Below are 25,525 nucleotides of genomic sequence, written 5' to 3' on the forward strand. Positions count from 1 at the left end.
TACTGTATCAGTGATGTAATGCCCGACAGATACTGTATCAGTGATGTCATGCCCGACACTGTATCAGTGATGTAATGCCCGACAGATACTGTATCAGTGATGTAATACCCGACAGATACTGTATCAGTGATGTAATACCCGACAGATACTGTATCAGTGATGTAATACCCGACAGATACTGTATCAGTGATGTAATACCCGACAGATACTGTATCAGTGATGTCATGCCCGACACTGTATCAGTGATGTAATGCCCGACAGATACTGTATCAGTGATGTAATACCCGACAGATACTGTATCAGTGATGTAATACCCGACAGATACTGTATCAGTGATGTAATACCCGACAGATACTGTATCAGTGATGTAATACCCGACAGATACTGTATCAGTGATGTAATACCCGACAGATACTGTATCGGTAATGTAATGCCCGACACTGTATCAGTGATGTAATACCCGACAGATACTGTAACAGTGATGTAATGCCCGACACTGTATCAGTGATGCAATACCTGACAGATACTGTATCAGTGATGTAATGCCCGACACATACTGTATCAGTGATGTAATGCCCGACAGATACTGTATCAGTGATGTCATGCCCGACACTGTATCAGTGATGTAATACCCGACAGATACTGTATCAGTGATGTAATGCCCGACAGATACTGTATCGGTGATGTAATGCCCAACACTGTATCAGTGATGTAATGCCCGACAGATACTATATCAGTGATGTAATGCCCGACAGATACTGTAACAGTGATGTAATGCCCGACACTGTATCAGTGATGTAATGCCCGACACTGTATCAGTGATGTAATACCCGACAGATACTGTATCGGTGATGTAATGCCCGACACTGTATCAGTGATGTAATACCCGACAGATACTGTATCGGTGATGTAATACCCGACACTGTATCAGTGATGTAATGCCCGACAGATACTGTATCAGTGATGTAATGCCCGACAGATACTGTAACAGTGATGTAATGCCCGACAGATACTGTATCAGTGATGTAATGCCCGACAGATACTGTATCGGTGATGTAATACCCGACAGATACTGTAACAGTGATGTAATGCCCGACAGATACTGTATCAGTGATGTAATACCCGACAGATACTGTAACAGTGATGTAATACCTGACAGATACTGTATCAGTGATGTAATGCCCGACAGATACTGTATCAGTGATGTAATACCCGACAGATACTGTAACAGTGATGTAATGCCCGACACTGTATCAGTGATGTAATGCCCGACAGATACTGTATCAGTGATGTAATACCCGACAGATACTGTATCAGTGATGTAATGCCCGACACATACTGTATCAGTGATGTAATGCCCGACAGATACTGTATCAGTGATGTCATGCCCGACACTGTATCAGTGATGTAATACCCGACAGATACTGTATCAGTGATGTAATACCTGACAGATACTGTATCGGTGATGTAATGCCCGACACTGTATCAGTGATGTAATACCCGACAGATACTGTAACAGTGATGTAATGCCCGACACTGTATCAGTGATGCAATACCTGACACATACTGTATCAGTGATGTAATGCCCGACAGATACTGTATCAGTGATGTCATGCCCGACACTGTATCAGTGATGTAATACCCGACAGATACTGTATCGGTGATGTAATACCCGACACTGTATCAGTGATGTAATACCCGACAGATACTGTATCAGTGATGTAATGCCCGACAGATACTGTATCAGTGATGTAATACCCGACAGATACTGTATCAGTGATGTAATACCCGACAGATACTGTATCAGTGATGTAATACCCGACAGATACTGTATCAGTGATGTAATGCCCGACAGATACTGTATCAGTGATGTAATGCCCGACAGATACTGTATCAGTGATGTAATACCCGACAGATACTGTATCAGTGATGTAATACCCGACAGATACTGTATCAGTGATGTAATACCCGACAGATACTGTATTAGTGATGTAATGCCTGACATTGATGCTGTTACAGACAAATGAAGGTCCTAGAATCTTCACAGTAATGATGTAATGCTATCTATTATTATTAGTATGACTGATGGTGGTACATTCTTCAGTGTCCTTAGCTTCTCAGGTGTTGTGATCTGAACAAGGCATAGGGGACACACCAATGGCACACTATTCCCTATATAGTGCACTACTTTTGCTCAGAGCTCTATTGGAATCCTATCGGGTCCTGGTCAAAGGTAGTGAACTACACTGAGTGTACAAAACATCCTAATATTGAGGTGCAGCTCCCCCTTTTCTGCTCTCAGAACAGCCTCAATTCGTCAGGACATGGACGCTACAAGGTGTCGAAAGTGTTCCACAGGGATGCTGGCCCAATTCTTCCTACAGTTGTGTCAAGTTGGCTGGATGTCCTTTGGGTGGTGGACCATTCTTGATACACACGGGAAACTGCAGCGCTGCTGGGTTTCACACAAGCCGGTGCGCCTGGCACCTACTATCATACCGCGTTCAAAGACACTTAAATATTTTGTCTTGCCTATTCACCCTCTGAATGGCACACGTACACAATCCATGTCTCAATTGTCTCAAGGCTTAGAAATCATTCTTTAACTTGTCTCCTCCTTTCCATATACACTGATTTGAAGTGGATTTAACAAGTGACATCAAAAAGGGATCATGGCTTTCACCTGTATTCACCTAGTCAGTTCATGGAAAGTGCAGGTGTTCCTACTGTGTTGTAGAGAATAGGGAGTCATTTTGTGATATGGTGTGACAGCCTGTATGGGGATTGATCCTGTTTGCTGTGTCATCTCTCCGTGTCTCTGCAGAGGGGGAGAAATCGATAGTGAAGAATCATCTTGAGCAGAAGCCTCAGGCCCAGTGGGGCTCCATGGATCCTTCCAGAATAAACAGAGGTCCCCTGGAGGATATCAACTCACCTGAACAGTGAGTTCTCCTCAAAAAGTATCCCTCCTCCCTCCTCCTTTTTCATCCTCCTTTTTTCCTCCTACTGTTGTCTTTTTTTGCAGACTAGACATCAGATGTATTGCTGCCACCACCAGCACTGCATGGCGGTTGCTCTGGCAACCAGCTCTGTAAAAGATGGACCAATATAACGTCCCAATCATCTACACACACTCTTCCCCCCTCCCACACACTCTCTCCACATCCCACACACACACACACACACACACACACACACACATAACCGGCAGAGCACAGCTGACTGCATGTTGTCCCTACTCTTAAAACGTGGCGGTCCAGAACACTCATAACACACTCAGCTGACAAATAAAGAGCTACCTTCACTTATTATTCATGAGCAGGCTGGGGCATGTCGACTTCATCAGAGAGGGAAAAAAAGAGTTTAAAGCATCATGAGAGCCCTTCATTGCCGCCTCCTCTTCTCCCTCGTCCTCCAAGCTCTCCTCCTCCTCCTCCTACGTTCATCTAACTGGGACTGGATAGAGAGAACGAGTGAGTGAGTGAGTGAGTGAGTGAGTGAGTGAGTGAGTGAGTGAGTGAGTGAGTGAGTGAGTGAGTGAGTGAGTGAGTGAATGGGGACATGAGAGGAACAGAAGGGAACCATGATAGAGAAGACACGGAAGAGAGAGAGCAGAAAACGGATAGAGACAGGGAGACAGAAATGACATGATAGAGAGAGGATATGAAAAGGAGAGAGAGGAACCAAGAGGGAGGATCCATGAGAGAGTCACAGAGCTTATGTAACCAGTGATTTACGGCTACGGTTGGAAGCAGCAGTAGCAGCAGGGTTTGAAAATAGACTGGGGAGACAGAAGAAGTGGAAGAACACGGAGTTATTCCCACACCACATGAATGTTTGATCACATGGTGGGAGGGAGGTGAATCCCAAACCTTCCATAACAAAGCCATCACCTACAGCGAGATGAACCTGGAGAAGAGTCCCCTAAGCAAGCTGGTCCTGGGGCTATATTCAAACACAAACAGACCCCACAGATCCCCAGGACAGCAACACAATTAGACCCAAACAAATCATTAGAAAATAAATAAAAATACTTCACACATTGGAAAGAATTAACAAAAAAACTGTGCAAACTAGAATGCTATTTGGCCCTAAACAGAGAGTACATAGTGGCAGAATACCTGACCACTGTGACTGACCCAAAATTAAGGAAAGCTTTGACTATGTACAGACGCAGTGAGCATAGCCTTGCTATTGAGAAAGGCCGCCGTAGGCAGACCTGGCTCTCAAGAGAAGACAGGCTATGTGCACACTGCCCACAAAATGAGGTGGAACTGAGCTGCACTTCCTAACCTCCTGCCCAATGTATGACCATATTAGAGACACATATTTCCCTCAGATTACAAAGACCCACAAAGAATTTGAAAACAAATCCAATATCTACTGGGTGAAATCCCAGTGTGCCATCACAGCAGCAAGATTTGTGACCTGTTGCTACAAGAAAAGGGCAACCAGTGAAGAACAAACACAATTGTAAATATAACCCATATTTATGTTTATTTATTTTCCCTTTTGTACATTGTTACAACATTGTATATAGACATAATATGATATTTGAAATGTCTCCATTCCATTGGAACTTTTGTGAGTGTAATGTTTAATGTTCATTTTATATTGTTTATTTCATTTTTTTAATGATCTATTCCACTTACTTTGGCAATGTAAACATATGTTTCCCATGTCAATAAAGTGTTCTTTCATCAGAAAACAAACATGCACAACAACCTGGGAGACAATTCACTGGTCTCATTTGAAAGTTGTCAGAATTGAAAGACTTTGAGCTAGTGAAGGAGAAGGACATGTTTTTTCTATATTTACATAACTGCCATTTGGTTAGGTAATCGGCTTGAAAAGCAATGGCTCTAGCAGAGAGGTGCGGTGTGAGCTGTCACACCAGGCAGAAGCATGACATTTTATTTTTGTCAGAAGATCTCCAAAGCACGGAGTGGATTATGGGTTAGTGGAGAGGAGTAGAGAGGAGGGACCAGGGAGGCTCTGGTGTGTTACTGTGGGGGGTGGAGGAGGCGGGGGGGAGGGGACCGGGGAAGCTCTGGTGTGTTACTGTGTGGGGTGGAGGAGGAGGGGGTGAGGGGACCAGGGAAGCTCTGGTGTGTTACTGTGAGGGGTGGAGGAGGAGGAGGGGGTGAGGGGAACAGGGAAGCTCTGGTGTGTTACTGTGGGGGGTGGAGGAGGAGGGGGTGAGGGGACCAGGGAAGCTCTGGTGTGTTACTGTGTGGGGTGGAGGAGGAGGGGGTGAGGGGACCAGGGAAGCTCTGGTGTGTTACTGTGGGGGGTGGAGGAGGAGGGGGTGAGGGGACCAGGGAAGCTCTGGTGTGTTACTGTGTGGGGTGGAGGAGGAGGGGGTGAGGGGACCAGGGAAGCTCTGGTGTGTTACTGTGTGGGGTGGAGGAGGAGGGGGTGAGGGGACCAGGGAAGCTCTGGTGTGTTACTGTGGGGGGTGGAGGAGGAGGGGGTGAGGGGACCAGGGAAGCTCTGGTGTGTTACTGTGTGGGGTGGAGGAGGAGGGGGTGAGGGGACCAGGGAAGCTCTGGTGTGTTACTGTGTGGGGTGGAGGAGGAGGGGGTGAGGGGACCAGGGAAGCTCTGGTGTGTTACTGTGGGGGGTGGAGGAGGAGGGGGTGAGGGGACCAGGGAAGCTTTCTGACTGACTGTGTGCGGTAATGCCAGTGAGAAGTGAGATGTCACTGACTGTGCTGTGACCCTGTTAGAGTATTGTAACTACAGTGTACAGTCATTCAGCCCTCTTTGCATCAGTAATCACAAGTGCTGGTGTACAAAAAGCCCATTTGAATTATTGAGAGGGAAACAGCACATACAGAAGCTGGCTGGATGTAAATAGTCCTGTATGAACAGTGTGTTCGCAATGTAGCACCACATCAATTTAGAAAGATTGTAGAGGGTTTAACACTTTGACAGCACACATGGGACATTAACTCCTTCAATTTAAACTTGTAATTAGTCAGGTGAATATAATGATCTTCAATGATACTTAACATGCTATACCTTTCCGTCCACAGCATACAGCGCAGGCTGTCGTTGCAGCTACCCATCCTGCACCATGCCTACCTACCCTCCATAGGGGGGGTGGACGCCAGCTGTACCAGCCCCAACGCCAGTCCCGGCTCCAGCCCGCGGCACAGACACATGCCCCCGTCCTATCGGGTCATGGTCTCAGGCCTGTGAGCATCAGTCTCCCCTGGCGCTTCCAAGAAAGGACCTCCGTGTTTTAAAAACAACAAGCAGAGCCTAGCTTAGGCCGTCAGCAACAGTGGAATAATATGTGTGTTGGACCAGGGAGGGGGAATTTGGTTCCACTCGTCATGCCTCGGTCTCTAGAACCCCTCACTAGAACCATGGGTCGGGAAGGGAAGGGGGGAGGGCACAGGAGGACCTTACAAATGACCCACGATCCAGAGCAACAACCTCCTTTGGTCTCACCCCCCCCCCCCCCCCCCAACAGCAGAGGACCAGACCAGACATGGGGTGGATCTGCTTCGGAGGGTTTTTCTGTTGTTGTTTTTATTTTGTCATACACTGGACTATGTGTGAGCCTGTCAAAACGTGAGCATTTCAGCTACGTCAATGCCTGGGAGGCGTTACTATAGGAACAAAGGAGTTCCAGACGGGACTGACGTAGGATTCATCAAAATTCACCATTGTGAACAAGCATGTAAATAGCATACTTTCTGACTTTGACGTTCCGTTAGCTTTGAGTATGCTGTGAATGAACATATGGGGGAATGGGGGGAGGGGTCTGTATAGGGGTAGGAGGTCCTGAAAAACTAATGAAACCGTAAAAACTGGCCTACTACAAAGCAAAATGTAAGACAAATTGGTTTGTGTAATATTACTGCATCATTGTAGTGCGTTAATTGTGTTAAATGGATTGGCTCATGGCAAGAAGTAAGATTACTCTCATTTCTGTGACTAGCAAAATGTCGAAAGACACCAGGGGCCAATTCTTTTGACTTGGAGTAATATGCACACAGCTTTGTTACATTTGCACCATTCATTTTTCTTCAAGATTATGCTATCTCTTTTCACAGGCCTTTAATGTGTTTCAACTTCCCTAGTTTCATTTACCTCCAAACAAGAATGAAATACTACAGTACAGTAGAATGCCTTTAGAAGGCAACAGAACCAAACAGGACAGATTTCCAGGAAACAATGACAATAGTAATGACTCTCCATGTTCACTATGTGTTGACACACACACACACACACACACAAACACATAAAGATACACACCTATAGTGAAACAGGAGTGCACACCGTATCCTAGTGATGTTACGTGTCCAGACGAGGCCTCGCCAAACAGGCTCCCATTACCACTGTAAATGGTCCAGAAACTGTGATGTCACTCCATTATCTGGCTGTAGTGAGGATAAACAAGTATCGTTCTAATGACTATATGTTTCATAAGATCAATGAAATAGGTGCATGGTCAGACAGCATCAAAAGTGGTGAGAAACTGAGATCAAAGACTTGGACAGAGGTTCTGTTGACAAGACATACATTCAGATCGTGATGAGGATGTGGGTTTGCCATTTCGGTTTCATCAGTAGTTTTGAAACCGTGAAACTAAGTCCCTTTAAGCTGTTTCAATTAGTTAATCTAAATTTCAATGACCAAAATGGTAAGTGGAAGATACGTGAGCCGTATGTGAACCCTATCCAGATGTGGCTTAAGCAGAAATGGCGCCGATGGAGACCACAGAACTGCCCACAACAATGGAACCACAGACTGGGAGAGAAGCACCTCTAAATCACCTGGCACTTAGCAACAGTGGAACATACATCAGAGTTGCTATAGAAATGTATTTCTGTGCAGTTGGCCCAAAGGTAATTTCTTGGACTAAAATAGGGCCGTAGACATAGCTAGCTATCGTAATTTTTTTTGTACAACTGTTGTCACAAGAACAAGAAAAAGGCAAAGTGGACGAAATCCACCGAAAAGTTACGTATCATCATCAGAAGTCTAGATTTGTTTCAGCATATATTTCACCGTTGGTGTCTTGGTTCCAGTTTTAGTTTTATAAAGGCGTTTGTTGAGCTCTGTGCTTGTAGTCGTATCCTGTACCCTGCAGGAGCCACAGTATACACCAGGCCCAGTAGGTAGTGGTGGTGGTGGTGTGGGCCAGGCTAAATTAACTCAACAAGAATCTGTAACGCATCTGTAAATTGTATAACCTGTCATGACTTCTTAACCATTCAATGCTCCAACACCTGGAATATACAGGGTGAGATAGATCACTTGGGGACAACTCATTACAGAGAGTGGGCTGCTCTGTGAGCTGGGCCTGGCGTCTGAACGCTGATGATGTCTGTCAGCCAAGGAGGAAGCCTATTGGAGGACAAGGAATGGTTGGGAAGGAGCAGGTTGGAGACAGTACTGCTATTGGACACATCCAGGTGTGAATTCCTGTCTGAGCTCCTCCCCCTAGCCTGGAGTCAATGGGGCTGTCCAGAGCAGCAGCACAGCAGCACAGACCTCCATGAAGTGAAAAGGCTTCTTTCTCATCCATCTTTGCCCACCAGAGAAACACACAGTCGTTTCTGAGTGAGTGAGACACTGGGGTTGGTTGTTCCTTCAGAAAAAAAACGACACATTTTATATATTACATTATATGTGATTGTGTAAAATTTGCTGATACCCTGATGGTGTTGATGTATGTATGAAATATTTGGTATTTGGCTTTCTCAAGATGGCATGAAATAAAATGTATAATTCACATAGGAGTTACCTGTTTTTACGACTGTCGTGACAAATCCACTTGGTTTCTTCTCAGTCAAGCCAGTTTCATTTTTATATCCCGTCAAAATGTTGCTTTAATTTCTGCCAACCTCTTGTTCAGCAGTCCTGTCACATTCTTTAAGAGGACATCACCAAGCAGTCAATGTCAAAGCCAAGATTCTCAGTGAGAAATCCCCCCACACACAATATAATGTAAACTACATGCAGCATTACACATGCTGCAAGATGCTGAGGGCAATAAGTGTACAACACGTAATAGCTTTGGCTAGCTGTATCAGAATGAACCTATAGAACAGTCAATAACACATCAAAAATGTTCTTTTCTCAGCATTCATGGAACCTGACAGTCACTATTTATTGTTCTTACAAAATGCCAAATGCTGTTTATCAGGTACTGTTACTATTATTTGCAATGTGCCCTAATTTTCTATTATTAATTAAAAATTGTTCTCAACGTCTGCAACAATAGTTCATCAAATGCAATGTTAGTAGTTAAAGGGCTCATAATAACTGGTAATAAACTGCTTTTTCATGCTAACGTTCTGTATTAGCCAGGGCTACTCTGTTCTTCGGTTTCTTTCAGTTTAAAGGTCAAAAACACATGTGTGTATATAAATATATATATATATATATATATATTCATATATTTGTATATATCGTCATCAGGGTTTCTGGAAAATCTATTACAAAATCTATGAGAAATATACAGTACCAGTCAAAAGTTTGGACACACCTACTCATTTAAGGGTGTATTTGATTTTTATTATTTTCTACATTGTAGAATAATAGTGAAGACATCAAAACTATGAAATAACACATATGGAATCATGTAGTAAGCAAAAAAGTGTTAAACAAATCAAATATATTTTATATTTGAGATTCTTCAAAGTAGTCACCCTTTGCCTTAATGACAGCTTTGCACACTCTTGGAATTTTCTCAACCAGCTTCATGAGGTAGTCATCTGGAATGCATTTAAATTAACAGGTGTGCCTTGATAAAAGTTAATTTGTGGAATTTCTTTCATTCTTATTGAGTTTAAGCCAATCAGTTGTGTTGTAAAAAGGTAGTGGTGGAATACAGAAGATAGTCCTACTTGGTAAAAGACCAAGTCCATATTATGGCAAGAACAGCTCAAATAAGCAAAGAGAAACGACAGTCTATCATTACTTTAAGACATGAAGGTCAGTCAATCCTGAAAATTTCAAGAACTTTGAACGTTTCTTCATGGGCTGTCGTAAAAACCATCAAGCACTATGATGAAACTGGCTCTCATGAGTACCGCCACAGGAAAGGAAGACCCAGAGTTACCTCTGCTGTAGAGGATAAGTTCATTAGTTATCAGCCTCAGAAATTGCAGCCCAAATAAATGCTTCACAGAGTTCAAGTAACAGACACATCTCAACATCAACTGTTCAGAGGTGACTGCGTGAATCAGGCTTTCATGTCCGAATTGCTGCAAAGAAACCATTACTAAAGGACACCAATAATAATAAGAGACTTGCTTGGGCCAAGAAACACGAGCAATGGACATTGGACTGATGGAAATCTTTCCTTTGGTCTGATGAGTCCAAATTTGTGATTTTTGGTTCCAACCGCCATGTCTTTGTGAGACGCAGAGTAGGTGAATGGATGATCTCCACATGTGTGGTTCCCACCGTGAAGCATGGAGGGGGAGTTGTGATGGTGCTTTGCTTGTGACACTGTCTGTGATATTTAGAATTCAAGGCACACTTAACCAGCATAACTACCACAGCATTCTGCGCGATACGCCATCCCATCTGGTTTGCGCTTAGTGGGATTATCATTTGTTTTTCAACAAGACAATGACCCAACACACCTCCAGGCTGTGTAAGGGCTATTTTACCAAGAAGGAGAGTGATGGAGTGCTGCATCAGATGACCTGGCCGCCACAATTTTCAACCTCAACCCAATTGAGATGGTTTGGGATGAGTCGGAACGCAGAGTGAATTAAAAGCAGCCAACAAGTGCTCAGCATATGTGGGAACTCCTTCAAGACTGTTGGAGAGAATGCCAAAAGTGTGCAAAGCTGTCATCAAGGCAAAGGGTGTCTACTTTGAAGAATCTAAAATATATTTTGATTTAACAAACACTTTTTTGGTTACTACATGATTCCATGTGTTATTTCATAGTTTTGACGTCTTTACTATTATTCTACAATGTAGAAAATAGTAAAAACAAAACCCTTGAATGAGTGGGTGTGTCCAAACTTTTGACTGGTACTGTATATAAAAATAAATTTCATTCTATTCCAGTTTTTGTCAATTTAATATGTGGTATTCCAAACACACATTGTAGAATTTAAGTTAAATGTAATAACCTTATGTTAAATGCAAAATATAACATGTATGAGAAGGGCAATAACTTGTTTTATTATTCCAGAAATATAGAGAAATATATATACCAATCTTTATGTTCTAAACATAGATTTTTCATAAGAAACCTTGACGTTCACAATGGCCACGATGATACTTGGAACATATTGGAAACGTTTTTTTTTATTTACAGTATCTGTAACTATGGTATGAAAAGTTGAGATAGATATGAAAACATGTATAAAATAAGTATCACACTGGAATACAATAACATTTTGGAACCATCGGTTGTTATGGGGCATTTTGAACAGAATTCTGCTTTAAAATGTCTGAATGTTATGGGACAGCCTTTACTTTTCACATCAACGTCAAATAAAGTGAGACTGAAAATAACTTTATAAAAGTTTTGTTTTGATCAATTCAAAAAGCCTAATAGTTTAAAGAACTCCAGATTGTTTCAGTCTGCCTGTATTCAGAGGCCTATTTATGTACTGTTGTCTACCCTTAGGCTAGTGCTCTTTACATATAGCTTTAAAAAAAATAGGAAGTCAAGTAAAGCACATTTAATGTTTTTGTTATTGTGATCTCAGTTATGTTCATTATAACGGCAATTAAAACAACTGTTTTATCCACAAGGCAAGGTTGTCGAAGGCCTCGATTCAATGTTAAACTGTGTTGGGCAACATCCGCATAGCAGATGCTTTACAGGTGTAACTGTAGCTTTAAAATCGGTTAGCAGCTGCTCTTCCGTGTCACAAATCACGCCCTTACTATCCCTACCATGTTAGAAGTTCATAACGCCGATAGAAAGTGTAAACTATATTGATGATAGAAATAATGACATGTTTTCATGTTCATTTGGAGCGGGGGAATGTATAGCCTAATTGAGGTGTAGATAACGGATTTGAGTTTTTGAACTTCTAACACAGCTGCGCGGGCTTTGTCTGAATGTCGGGTGTGGTTTCGTTGCGTCCAATGGCAGTGTCCGCGATGAGGTGATGCAAGCAGCCGCTTGTGGATTTGACAGCTCCAACACAGTTCCACCTCCAAAACAACCGCTATAGGGATGTCAGCTAGCGCAGATCTGATATAATCTAGCCCTGATCATTCATGAGCTACTTTGCTTTATCACCTCAGAACCCTTCTAGAAGGAGTACAAATGAATGCATTACCACTAAGAATGGAGTGCAATTATTTGCTGTCGAAAAGCATTGTGGGGAAATGGCAGTCATGATTCTACAGTAGTCTGGACCTTTGATGTATTTTTACTTGCGCAAACAGGCTATTTTACATTTTTATGTTTCTCTTACATACAGAAAATCACAGAAAAAAATGTTTGTTTCCTTTTCTTGCAGTAATTGTTTTTCAGATGCATGGGATTATCAGATTTTTCAATAAAACAATTGCAAAAAATCTGTTGATTAATAAATTGCTACAGTGATTACATTTTTATTTCCATCACTGATCATCATAAAGAAGAAAAAAAAAAGAAAAAGAAAAAAAAAAAATTACAAGGCCTAAAGCCTACTAAACTATAGCCAACTATGATGCACGGGGTAAAATGGAATCAGGCATAAACAGACCGGGTCGCAGCACATGAGCTCAGCTGTCTACAATCCATACACATTACACAGAGAGAGAGCCAGGAAGGCCAATACATTAGTAATGAAAAGATCCATGTGCAGAGGTTGATAAATAATACAACTGTCAAGGCACAATGGCAAACAGGATGTGGAATGTGTGTGGAGTCCTGTGAGTGAGTGAGTGAGTGAGTGAGTGAGTGAGTGAGTGAGCGAAAGAGCGAGAGAGCGAAAGAGAGCGAAAGAGAGCGAGCGAGAGAGAGAGCGAAAGAGAGCGAGAGAGAGAGCGAAAGAGAGCGAGCGAGAGAGAGAGAGAGGCCTTTCCATCGTGCTGTCAAATATTGACCATGTAAGTGCTAGACAGAGGGCTCAGAGGCCCAGAACAGTCCTCTATGGGAGGTAGGACTGAGGCTACAGTAAGACAACCTCAGGGCCTACTGTACTGTACAGCTATGGACCTCTGTACACTTCAAGTCAATATGGTATTATGTAATACTCCGTTTTCTGTTCAGAGGCTGCTTTTACACAGCCAGCCCAGTTCTGATCTTGTTTTCACTAATTGTTTTTTTGACCAATCAGATCAGCTTTGAAAAATATCTGATGTGATTGGTCAAAAGACCAATCAGTGAGAAAAAAAAAATCTGAATTGGGCTGCCTGTGTAAACACAGCCAAAGTGATCCACTGATTCAAAGGATACTGTATTCATAATGCAAATCGACTGTGGGATTCTGAGCCCAGCTGGCATTGCCCAGTTCTACCACTACTGGTATTGTGGAAGATACACCATTTAGGTTACTGTATATGACTGGTGTAGAGGGGAAGGGGGGTGCTACTGTGCTCTGGAGAGATGTGTTTAACCTGAACAGCCTCTGTAAAGGTCACGCTGTATAAAGGGAAGATTGAGGGCTAATTAAGTTGACCTGAGTGAGAATACAATGATAGCAGGCATGTATACGTGATAGGCCTTCACATGGTTTTTCAGGTGTGGTTGTCCCAATCTGGAAAACAATTGTGGTTATCCAATATGCTGCTGTGTGCTAGTCAAGGTACTACCTACAATAGGAGGTAGAGTGTTGTGAAATTATAGTAAAAAAATGTGTAGTGTTACTACCACTATATTAAGTTAATTGTGTGGCATATCAACATATTTTATAAATGTTTTAAAATTGTTTACCTTTATTTAGCTAGGCAAGTCAGTTAAGAACAAATTCTTATTTACAATGACGACCTACCCTGGCCAAACCCAGACGACGCTGGGCCAATTGTGCGCTGCCCTATGGGACTCCCAATCAAGGCTGGATGTATGCTATTACATTTTACTACAGTGGTATGGAAAATGCCCAAGTCATGCAGTCATCATTGTCATTGGGGTCAACTGGTTCCGGTACTAACTCACAGGAATCAATCTATGTGTACAAAAAGAGCTTTATTCAGATATGTAACTTATTTTACATTAAAAGTATCAGTACTGTGTCATTTTTTTCTAAGGACATTTCAATCCATCAGAACATGAAGAGACCGCAATACACCACAAAGAAAGAAGATATGGTAATCAAGAAACCAGGGGACTTTCAAACATAACTTGATTTCAGTTACTGAACCCTAACAAATGAATACATTAACATAAAAGTATGTTGAAACGGTGAGCCTAATATCCCTCGTCTTAGACATTAATAAGAGCATAAATACAGAAGATAAAGGGCTGCAGGGCTGCAGAGAGAGAGAGAAGTCATGGGCTAGGGGCATCCTGGAAGCAGCCTGTAGCCCAGATCACCAGACAACCAGACCTGGCCGTGAGACTATCTTGTCTGAGCTAGCTGGCTGGTTGTCACACAGGGTGAATGGAATGACCCAGTGAACAGCCAGCCCCAGGTCTGTTCCACTCGTCTCCGCTCCAGACAGCCCTGCAGTCTCAGTCAGCAGTGTCAGGATACCACGATCTAATGGTGTCAGTGTCTCCGGTCCAACGCTAGCTACACAGCCAGTCTGTTGATGTTGAAGATTTTGACAGAGTGGTCTGCCCCTGCACTGGCTAGCTGTACCCAAGAGCTGCCTGCTGCTGTGACGTTGCCCTCGCCCCTGCCTTCCTCCTCACCCCCCTGGCCGGCTCGGCCCGCCCTCGGCCTCCAGCGCAGCCTCTTCACCGTCAGCGAGTGACTCTGACTGGAGGGGGGAAGCGTTGTCAAGGAAACAACACAGAGTGGTGACATACTGTACGACAGTCATAGTGTATCATTGTGTTGTGTCTCCATACTGTACTAGTCATAGTGTATCATTGTGTTGTGTCTCCATACTGTACTAGTCATAGTGTATCATTGTGTTGTGTCTCCATACTGTACTAGTCATAGTGTATCATTGTGTTATGTCTCCATACTGTACTAGTCATAGTGTATCATTGTGTTGTGTCTCCATACTGTACTAGTCATAGTGTATCATTGTGTTGTGTCTCCATACTGTACTAGTCATAGTGTATCATTGTGTTGTGTCTCCATACAGTACTAGTCATAGTGTATCATTGTTGTGTCTCCATACTGTACTAGTCATAGTGTATCATTGTGTTGTGTCTCCATACTGTACTAGTCATAGTGTATCATTGTGTTATGTCTCCATACTGTACTAGTCATAGTGTATCATTGTGTTGTGTCTCCATACTGTACTAGTCATAGTGTATCATTGTGTTATGTCTCCATACTGTACTAGTCATAGTGTATCATTGTGTTGTGTCTCCATACTGTACTAGTCATAGTGTATCATTGTGTTGTGTCTCCATACTGTACTAGTCATAGTGTATCATTGTGTTATGTCTCCATACTGTACTAGTCATAGTGTATCATTGTGTTGTGTCTCCATACTGTACTAGTCATAGTGTATCATTGTGTTATGTCTCCATACTGTACTAGTCATAGTGTATCATTGTGTTGTGTCTCCATACTGTACTAGTCATAGTGTATCATTGTGTTGTGTCTCCATACTGTACTAGTCATAGTGTATCATTGTGTTGTCTCCATACTGTACTAGTCAGTGTATCATTGTGTTCTGTCTACCTCAAGCAGACTGTATGTAAATGAGGTTGTTAGGCACATGGTAATATATAAGAATGAATTATATTTCTAGGGTTAGAGGTCAACCATGGTTGCATGATGAGTAGTGTAATATGCCTGAGACCTAAAGACTTGTGTTAGCTCCCTGAGTGTGTCACATAGACATAATGCACAAAAATAAAACCTGTTGAAGCATAGACGTTCTCATATGAAATTTCCAAATGTGCTGAATCTGCTAAATGTTGTTTTATACAGTAGCAGAGGAATAAACGTTCACAGATCAGGTAACATTACAACATTGTTAGAACATTCCACAGGCGTTGGCCTTCAGTCCACAGATTTCCCTTCCTTCTCTTCATGACTCAGTGGAAACGGCAGCCGGTGGGGCCTTCACAAAAAGAGCCTGTTGATTGCAATTCCCTCTTCAATAACCCTCCATTCAATACACAGCTATTCAAACCCACTTGAGGCTGTTCTTTCACTGGATACCTTCCAGATGCCACCATATTCCCTATATAGTGCACTACTTTTGACCAGGACCCTTAGGGTAAGGAATAGGGTCCACTTTGGACATACTCTCAGCAGAGTCATAAAAACTCCTGCCTGAAGAGTCAGATTACCTTTTGGGGTATTTTTCTATTAGATAAGTTGTCTTGAGGCTTCCGCGTAGAATAATGGAACCAGTGCTTATAGGACAGCTGGACTAAAGGCCTGTAGTTAGTCAGTGCCAAAAGGTGTATGTGCGGGGGGGTATTTTAGAAACTGAAATGTGTGATGAATACTTGGGATTGTGTGTTTATGCATGCATACCGGTGTGTGTGTCTAAAGGATACGAGGAGTCTGTTTCTCCATATCTGGTCCAGTCTGATGCTCCAGCAGGCTCCTCACTGGGTTCCCACTTATATAGCAGGACCTGACCACTCTCCAGCCCCACCGCCAGCAGATAGCTGGAGGAACATACATGAATCAAACTTATTGTCCCAGATGGACATGGTTAACAGGCAGGCTGATTGTCCCAGATGGATATGTGGTTAACAGGCAGGCTTACAGCTAGACATGTATATTAGTTCAACACATCACACAAAAGGCTAAATAACACAGAAACGTCATCAACTTTAGAAGCCAGCTGGTAAAAAAGTCCATGTGGAAACAAAGTGCATGTGAAAACAAAGTGCATGTGAAAACAAAGTGCATGTGGAAATAAAGCGCATGTGGAAACAAAGTGCATGTGGAAATAAAGTGCATGTGGGGGAGAAAAGAAAAGTGCATGTGGAAATAAAGTGCACATGGAAATAAAGTGCATGTGGAAATAAAGTGCATGTGGAAATAAAGTGCATGTGGAAATAAAGTGCATGTGGAAATAAAGTGCATGTGGAAATAAAGTGCATGTGCGACTCAAAGATGGGTTACTAGGCCATAGACAGACAGCACACACAGGTGGCACACAAGGGAAGCATACACACTCCATCTATACACACTACCATCAAGATATGAAACCCCTAGGAACTCTTGTTGATCTGAAACGATTGGATAGGTCAACAGCTAAAGCTTCCCTATGCCTTCTGATAGGCTGTGTATACATTTCAACCATATTGCTAATACCTATCCAATTGCAGGCCTACAGTAGCGTCTAGGGTGAAGGGGGCTAGTGGTTCAATTGGAATTCAGAAAATAAGCGCTGCCTCAGTATTGTACCTGTTGCCGGGGCACAGGATGGGGCAGAAGGAGACAGCAGTGGCCGAGTCTCCTACGTCTAATATGGAGGAACAGGGCCGGATGACTGGGGGTTCATCAGGGGTCACACTGGCCTCAGAACTACTGCAGTCCCCCCACACTATCACCTGTAGAGAGAAACTTGAATTAAGTTATACTGGAACGTCACACTAACAAAGACTGTGTGTAGGTCCCAGGTGGTATCCTATAGCCTATGTAGTTCTATGGGCCCTGGTCAAAAGTAGTGCACTGTAAAGGGAAAAGTTTGCCATTCGGGATGTAACCTATGATGAACAGTATTTTACTGCCTCTTCCTTACCATTGTGACCTTTACTTACTGAGGAGCTCATTTGTAAGGAACAACCTTTGAAGGCTGATGATGGTTTGAGATCAGCACATCATTATGTTTCATGCCAGTCTTGCATTGACGTCAAAGGACTCTGAAGCTGGGGATCAGGGCCTGTTTCAAAAAGGTTCTCAGAGTAGAAGTTCTGCTCTAGGATTGGACCCACCCACCCTCTTATTCATCATGATTTAAATGACAAAACTGATCCTTGATCAGTACTCCTTCTCTGAGAAACTTTGTGAACACACGCTCAGACCTAAGTGAATAGACGTTGAAGTCCGGAGAATACAAGCTACCTCTACTAACACTACGGTCTTGCTGTTGTAGAATAATTACCTTCTTGTCTCGACTCGACGTCACAAAGTACTTGTTGTCGGCGCTCCAGTCACATGACCATATGATGCGCGTGTGTACGGCCGTGTCCTTCCTGGTAGATGTGTACAGGGAGAAATGGGGTTCTGGACAGGGGAGACACACACAGGCACAATAAATACCCATCTACCTTGCACTTTGCATTAGTATTGAACCACAAAACGTTCTAAAACAGTACATAACTGCTCAGTGGTAACAATGAATCTCTCCACTGACACACAACTAAACCCAAAGCCTCAGTTCCTCCTCTCCATGATGTCTGTCATTAATGTTGGTTGTGACACACTGTTCTGTGTTGTTCCAGCAGCCAACCATCTAGAGAGACACTGCTGTCTGTGTAGTTCCAGCAGCCAGCCCTCTAGAGACACTGTTGTCTGTGTAGTTCCAGCAGCCAGCCTTCTAGAAAGACACTGTTGTCTGTGTAGTTCCAGCAGCCAGCCTTCTAGAGAGACACTGTTGTCTGTGTAGTTCCAGCAGCCAGCCTTCTAGAGAGACACTGCTGTCTGTGTAGTTCCAGCAGCCAACCATCTACAGAGACACTGCTGTCTGTGTAGTTCCAGCAGCCAGCCTTCTAGAGAGACACTGTTGTCTGTGTAGTTCCAGCAGCCAGCCTTCTAGAGAGAAAATGCTGTCTGTGTAGTTCCAGCAGCCAGCCATCTACAGAGACACTGCTGTCTGTGTAGTTCCAGCAGCCAGCCTTCGAGAGAGACACTGTTGTATGTGTAGTTCCAGCAGCCAGCCACAGCATTGTTTTCCCCCTCTAGAAAGGTTGTTCGTGTTCTGGCTGTCTGTCTCTATCAGCCCACCTCCAGACAATAACACACAACACAGACCCAGACTTACAAAACACAGAGCTAGACACACAAAACACAGACCCACATGATTCATCTGGTTGTAAGTCTTAGGGATGCGCATTTGACAATTTTTTACTGTTAGAGTACTCACATGTTTATTATTATGCCCATTGTCCAACAGTTTGTATAGGCATGTTTCTAGTCTCAGTTTGTATAAGCATGTTTCTAGTCTCAGTTTGTATAGGCATGTTTCTAGTCTCTCAGTTTGTATAGGCATGTTTCTAGTCTCAGTTTGTATAAGCATGTTTCTAGTCTCACAGTTTGTATAGGCATGTTTCTAGTCTCACAGTTTGTATAAGCATGTTTCTAGTCTCAGTTTGTATAGGCATGTTTCTAGTCTCAGTTTGTATAGGCATGTTTCTAGTCTCAGTTTGTATAGGCATGTTTCTAGTCTCTCAGTTTGTATAGGCATGTTTCTAGTCTCACAGTTTGTATAGGCATGTTTCTAGTCTCAGTTTGTATAGGCATGTTTCTAGTCTCAGTTTGTATAGGCATGTTTCTAGTCTCTCAGTTTGTATAAGCATGTTTCTAGTCTCAGTTTGTATAGGCATGTTTCTAGTCTCACAGTTTGTATAGGCATGTTTCTAGTCTCACAGTTTGTATAGGCATGTTTCTAGTCTCACAGTTTGTATAGGCATGTTTCTAGTCTCAGTTTGTATAGGCATGTTTCTAGTCTCACAGTTTGTATAGGCATGTTTCTAGTCTCACAGTTTGTATAGGCATGTTTCTAGTCTCACAGTTTGTATAGGCATGTTTCTAGTCTCACAGTTTGTATAGGCATGTTTCTAGTCTCTCAGTTTGTATAGGCATGTTTCTAGTCTCACAGTTTGTATAGGCATGTTTCTAGTCTCACAGTTTGTATAGGCATGTTTCTAGTCTCAGTTTGTATAGACATGTTTCTAGTCTCTCAGTTTGTATAGGCATGTTTCTAGTCTCAGTTTGTATAGGCATGTTTCTAGTCTCTCAGTTTGTATAGGCATGTTTCTAGTCTCTCAGTTTGTATAGACATGTTTCTAGTCTCAGTTTGTATAGACATGTTTCTAGTCTCTCAGTTTGTATAGGCATGTTTCTAGTCTCAGTTTGTATAGGCATGTTTCTAGTCTCAGTTTGTATAGGCATGTTTCTAGTCTCACAGTTTGTATAGGCATGTTTCTAGTCTCACAGTTTGTATAGGCATGTTTCTAGTCTCTCAGTTTGTATAGGCATGTTTCTAGTCTCAGTTTGTATAGGCATGTTTCTAGTCTCAGTTTGTATAGGCATGTTTCTAGTCTCAGTTTGTATAGGCATGTTTCTAGTCTCACAGTTTGTATAGGCATGTTTCTAGTCTCACAGTTTGTATAGGCATGTTTCTAGTCTCAGTTAGTATTAATATGTTTCTAGTCTCACAGTTTGTATAGGCATGTTTCTAGTCCCACAGTTTGTATAGGCATGTTTCTAGTCTCACAGTTTGTATAAGCATGATTCTAGTCTCACAGTTTGTATAGGCATGTTTCTAGTCTCACAGTTTGTATAGGCATGTTTCTAGTCTCTCAGTTTGTATAGACATGTTTCTAGTCTCACAGTTTGTATAGGCATGTTTCTAGTCTCAGTTTGTATAGGCATGTTTCTAGTCCCACAGTTTGTATAGGCATGTTTCTAGTCTCACAGTTTGTATAGGCATGTTTCTAGTCTCTCAGTTTGTATAGACATGTTTCTAGTCTCACAGTTTGTATAGGCATGTTTCTAGTCTCAGTTTGTATAGACATGTTTCTAGTCTCACAGTTTGTATAGGCATGTTTCTAGTCTCAGTTTGTATAGGCATGTTTCTAGTCCCACAGTTTGTATAGGCATGTTTCTAGTCCCAGTTTGTATAAGCATGATTCTAGTCTCACAGTTTGTATAGGCATGATTCTAGTCTCACAGTTTGTATAGGCATGTTTCTAGTCTCTCAGTTTGTATAGGCATGTTTCTAGTCTCACAGTTTGTATAGGCATGTTTCTAGTCTCAGTTTGTATAGGCATGTTTCTAGTCTCAGTTTGCATAGGCATGTTTCTAGTCTCTCAGTTTGCATAGGCATGTTTCTAGTACCACAGTTTGTATAGGCATGTTTCTAGTCTCTCAGTTTGTATAGGCATGTTTCTAGTCTCACAGTTTGTATAGGCATGTTTCTAGTCTCTCAGTTTGCATAGGCATGTTTCTAGTCTCTCAGTTTGCATAGGCATGTTTCTAGTCTCTCAGTTTGTATAGGCATGTTTCTAGTCTCTCAGTTTGTATAGGCATGTTTCTAGTCTCTCAGTTTGTATAGGCATGTTTCTAGTCTCTCAGTTTGTATAGGCATGTTTCTAGTCTCTCAGTTTGTATAGGCATGTTTCTAGTCTCTCAGTTTGCATAGGCATGTTTCTAGTCTCTCAGTTTGTATAGGCATGTTTCTAGTCTCACAGTTTGCATAGGCATGTTTCTAGTCTCTCAGTTTGTATAGGCATGTTTCTAGTCTCTCAGTTTGTATAGGCATGTTTCTAGTCTCTCAGTTTGTATAGGCATGTTTCTAGTCTCTCAGTTTGCATAGGCATGTTTCTAGTCTCAGTTTGTATAGGCATGTTTCTAGTACCACAGTTTGTATAGGCATGTTTCTAGTCTCACAGTTTGTATAGGCATGTTTCTAGTCTCTCAGTTTGTATAGGCATGTTTCTAGTCTCTCAGTTTGTATAGGCATGTTTCTAGTCTCTCAGTTTGTATAGGCATGTTTCTAGTCTCTCAGTTTGTATAGGCATGTTTCTAGTCTCACAGTTTGTATAGGCATGTTTCTAGTCTCAGTTTGTATAGGCATGTTTCTAGTCTCACAGTTTGTATAGGCATGATTCTAGTCTCAGTTTGTATAGGCATGTTTCTAGTCTCAGTTTGTATAGGCATGTTTCTAGTCTCAGTTTGTATAGGCATGTTTCTAGTCTCAGTTTGCATAGGCATGTTTCTAGTCTCTCAGTTTGTATAGGCATGTTTCTAGTCTCTCAGTTTGTATAGGCATGATTCTAGTCCCACAGTTTGTATAGGCATGTTTCTAGTCTCAGTTTGTATAGGCATGTTTCTAGTCTCTCAGTTTGTATAGGCATGTTTCTAGTCCCACAGTTTGTATAGGCATGTTTCTAGTCTCTCAGTTTGTATAGGCATGTTTCTAGTCTCAGTTTGTATAGGCATGTTTCTAGTCTCTCAGTTTGTATAGGCATGTTTCTAGTCTCAGTTTGCATAGGCATGTTTCTAGTCTCTCAGTTTGTATAGGCATGTTTCTAGTCTCACAGTTTGTATAGGCATGTTTCTAGTACCACAGTTTGTATAGGCATGTTTCTAGTACCACAGTTTGTATAGGCATGTTTCTAGTCTCTCAGTTTGCATAGGCATGTTTCTAGTCTCTCAGTTTGTATAGGCATGTTTCTAGTCTCAGTTTGTATAGGCATGTTTCTAGTACCACAGTTTGCATAGGCATGTTTCTAGTCTCAGTTTGTATAGGCATGTTTCTAGTCTCAGTTTGTATAGGCATGTTTCTAGTCTCTCAGTTTGTATAGGCATGTTTCTAGTCTCAGTTTGTATAGGCATGTTTCTAGTCTCTCAGTTTGCATAGGCATGTTTCTAGTCTCTCAGTTTGTATAGGCATGTTTCTAGTCTCTCAGTTTGCATAGGCATGTTTCTAGTCTCTCAGTTTGTATAGGCATGTTTCTAGTCTCTCAGTTTGCATAGGCATGTTTCTAGTCTCTCAGTTTGTATAGGCATGTTTCTAGTCTCTCAGTTTGTATAGGCATGTTTCTAGTCTCACAGTTTGTATAGGCATGTTTCTAGTCTCACAGTTTGTATAGGCATGTTTCTAGTCTCTCAGTTTGTATAGGCATGTTTCTAGTCTCTCAGTTTGTATAGGCATGTTTCTAGTCTCACAGTTTGCATAGGCATGTTTCTAGTCTCAGTTTGTATAGGCATGTTTCTAGTCTCAGTTTGTATAGGCATGTTTCTAGTCTCAGTTTGTATAGGCATGTTTCTAGTACCACAGTTTGCATAGGCATGTTTCTAGTCTCACAGTTTGTATAGGCATGTTTCTAGTCTCACAGTTTGTATAGGCATGTTTCTAGTCTCAGTTAGTATTAATATGTTTCTAGTCTCACAGTTTGTATAGGCATGTTTCTAGTCCCAGTTTGTATAGGCATGTTTCTAGTCTCACAGTTTGTATAAGCATGTTTCTAGTCTCACAGTTTGTATAGGCATGTTTCAAGTCTCAGTTTGTATAGGCATGTTTCTAGTCTCAGTTTGTATAGGCATGTTTCAAGTCTCAGTTTGTATAGGCATGTTTCTAGTCTCTCAGTTTGTATAGGCATGTTTCTAGTCTCACAGTTTGTATAGGCATGTTTCTAGTCTCTCAGTTTGTATAGGCATGTTTCTAGTCTCTCAGTTTGTATAGGCATGTTTCTAGTCTCTCAGTTTGTATAGGCATGTTTCTAGTCTCTCAGTTTGTATAGGCATGTTTCTAGTCTCAGTTTGTATAGGCATGTTTCTAGTCTCAGTTTGTATAGGCATGTTTCTAGTCTCTCAGTTTGTATAGGCATGTTTCTAGTCTCAGTTTGTATAGGCATGTTTCTAGTACCACAGTTTGCATAGGCATGTTTCTAGTCTCAGTTTGTATAGGCATGTTTCTAGTCTCAGTTTGTATAGGCATGTTTCTAGTCTCACAGTTTGTATAGGCATGTTTCTAGTCTCAGTTTGTATAGGCATGTTTCTAGTCTCTCAGTTTGTATAGGCATGTTTCTAGTCTCTCAGTTTGTAAAGGCATGTTTCTAGTCTCTCAGTTTGTATAGGCATGTTTCTAGTCTCACAGTTTGTATAGGCATGTTTCTAGTCTCACAGTTTGTATAGGCATGTTTCTAGTCTCAGTTTGTATAGGCATGTTTCTAGTCTCACAGTTTGTATAGGCATGTTTCTAGTCTCAGTTTGTATAGGCATGTTTCTAGTCTCTCAGTTTGTATAGGCATGTTTCTAGTCTCACAGTTTGTATAGGCATGTTTCTAGTCTCACAGTTTGTATAGGCATATTTCTAGCCTCACAGTTTGTATAGGCATGTTTCTAGTCTCACAGTTTGTATAGGCATGTTTCTAGTCTCACAGTTTGTATAGGCATGTTTCTAGTCTCACAGTTTGTATAGGCATGTTTCTAGTCTCTCAGTTTGTATAGGCATGTTTCTAGTCTCACAGTTTGTATAGGCATGTTTCTAGTCTCACAGTTTGTATAGGCATATTTCTAGCCTCACAGTTTGTATAGGCATGTTTCTAGTCTCACAGTTTGTATAGGCATGTTTCTAGTCTCACAGTTTGTATAGGCATGTTTCTAGTCTCACAGTTTGTATAGGCATGTTTCTAGTCTCTCAGTTTGTATAGGCATGTTTCTAGTCTCACAGTTTGTATAGGCATGTTTCTAGTCTCAGTTTGTATAGGCATGTTTCTAGTCTCTCAGTTTGTATAGGCATGTTTCTAGTACCACAGTTTGTATAGGCATGTTTCTAGTCTCAGTTTGTATAGGCATGTTTCTAGTCTCACAGTTTGTATAGGCATGTTTCTAGTCTCTCAGTTTGTATAGGCATGTTTCTAGTACCACAGTTTGTATAGGCATGTTTCTAGTCTCAGTTTGTATAGGCATGTTTCTAGTCTCAGTTTGTATAGGCATGTTTCTAGTCTCTCCGTTTGTATAGGCATGTTTCTAGTCCCACAGTTTGTATAGACATGTTTCTAGTCTCACAGTTTGTATAGGCATGTTTCTAGTCTCACAGTTTGTATAGGCATGTTCCTAGTCTCACAGTTTGTATAGGCATGTTTCTAGTCTCAGTTTGTATAGGCATGTTTCTAGTCTCACAGTTTGTATAGGCATGTTTCTAGTCTCAGTTTGTATAGGCATGTTTCTAGTCTCACAGTTTGTATAGGCATGTTTCTAGTCTCTCAGTTTGTATAAGCATGTTTCTAGTCTCACAGTTTGTATAGGCATGTTTCTAGTCTCACAGTTTGTATAGGCATGTTTCTAGTCTCTCAGTTTGTATAGGCATGTATCTAGTCCCACAGTTTGTATAGGCATGTTTCTAGTCTCACAGTTTGTATAGGCATGTTTCTAGTCTCTCAGTTTGTATAGGCATGTTTCTAGTCCCACAGTTTGTATAGACATGTTTCTAGTCTCACAGTTTGTATAGGCATGTTTCTAGTCTCACAGTTTGTATAGGCATGTTCCTAGTCTCACAGTTTGTATAGGCATGTTTCTAGTCTCAGTTTGTATAGGCATGTTTCTAGTCTCACAGTTTGTATAGGCATGTTTCTAGTCTCAGTTTGTATAGGCATGTTTCTAGTCTCACAGTTTGTATAGGCATGTTTCTAGTCTCTCAGTTTGTATAGGCATGTTTCTAGTCTCACAGTTTGTATAGGCATGTTTCTAGTCTCACAGTTTGTATAGGCATGTTTCTAGTCTCAGTTTGTATAGGCATGTTTCTAGTCTCTCAGTTTGTATAGGCATGTTTCT

At 41.8% G+C, this 25,525-nt stretch overlaps 2 protein-coding genes across 2 annotated transcripts in view; one reads left to right on the forward strand and one right to left on the reverse strand.

Moving 5' to 3' along the window:
* Positions 1–11,501, forward strand: part of LOC129820202 (gamma-aminobutyric acid type B receptor subunit 2-like) — a 437,561-nt gene extending 426,060 nt beyond the window's left edge. The window contains exons 18-19 of the mRNA XM_055877203.1: positions 2,825–2,942; positions 6,038–11,501. Of these exons, the coding sequence (XP_055733178.1) occupies positions 2,825–2,942; positions 6,038–6,203 (284 nt within the window). The 3' untranslated portion in view covers positions 6,204–11,501. The remainder of the gene's footprint in view (positions 1–2,824; positions 2,943–6,037) is intronic.
* A 2,595-nt stretch (positions 11,502–14,096) lies between these two features.
* LOC129820203 (elongator complex protein 2-like) overlaps positions 14,097–25,525 on the reverse strand; it is a 62,076-nt gene continuing 50,647 nt past the window's right edge. The window contains exons 19-22 of the mRNA XM_055877204.1: positions 18,126–18,247; positions 17,426–17,571; positions 16,564–16,677; positions 14,097–14,852 (exon numbers count right to left, since the gene is read on the reverse strand). Coding sequence (XP_055733179.1) covers positions 14,663–14,852; positions 16,564–16,677; positions 17,426–17,571; positions 18,126–18,247 — 572 coding nt within the window. The 3' untranslated portion in view covers positions 14,097–14,662. The remainder of the gene's footprint in view (positions 14,853–16,563; positions 16,678–17,425; positions 17,572–18,125; positions 18,248–25,525) is intronic.

Source organism: Salvelinus fontinalis, chromosome 22 (assembly GCF_029448725.1).
Source record: "Salvelinus fontinalis isolate EN_2023a chromosome 22, ASM2944872v1, whole genome shotgun sequence".
Taxonomy (NCBI): domain Eukaryota; kingdom Metazoa; phylum Chordata; class Actinopteri; order Salmoniformes; family Salmonidae; genus Salvelinus; species Salvelinus fontinalis.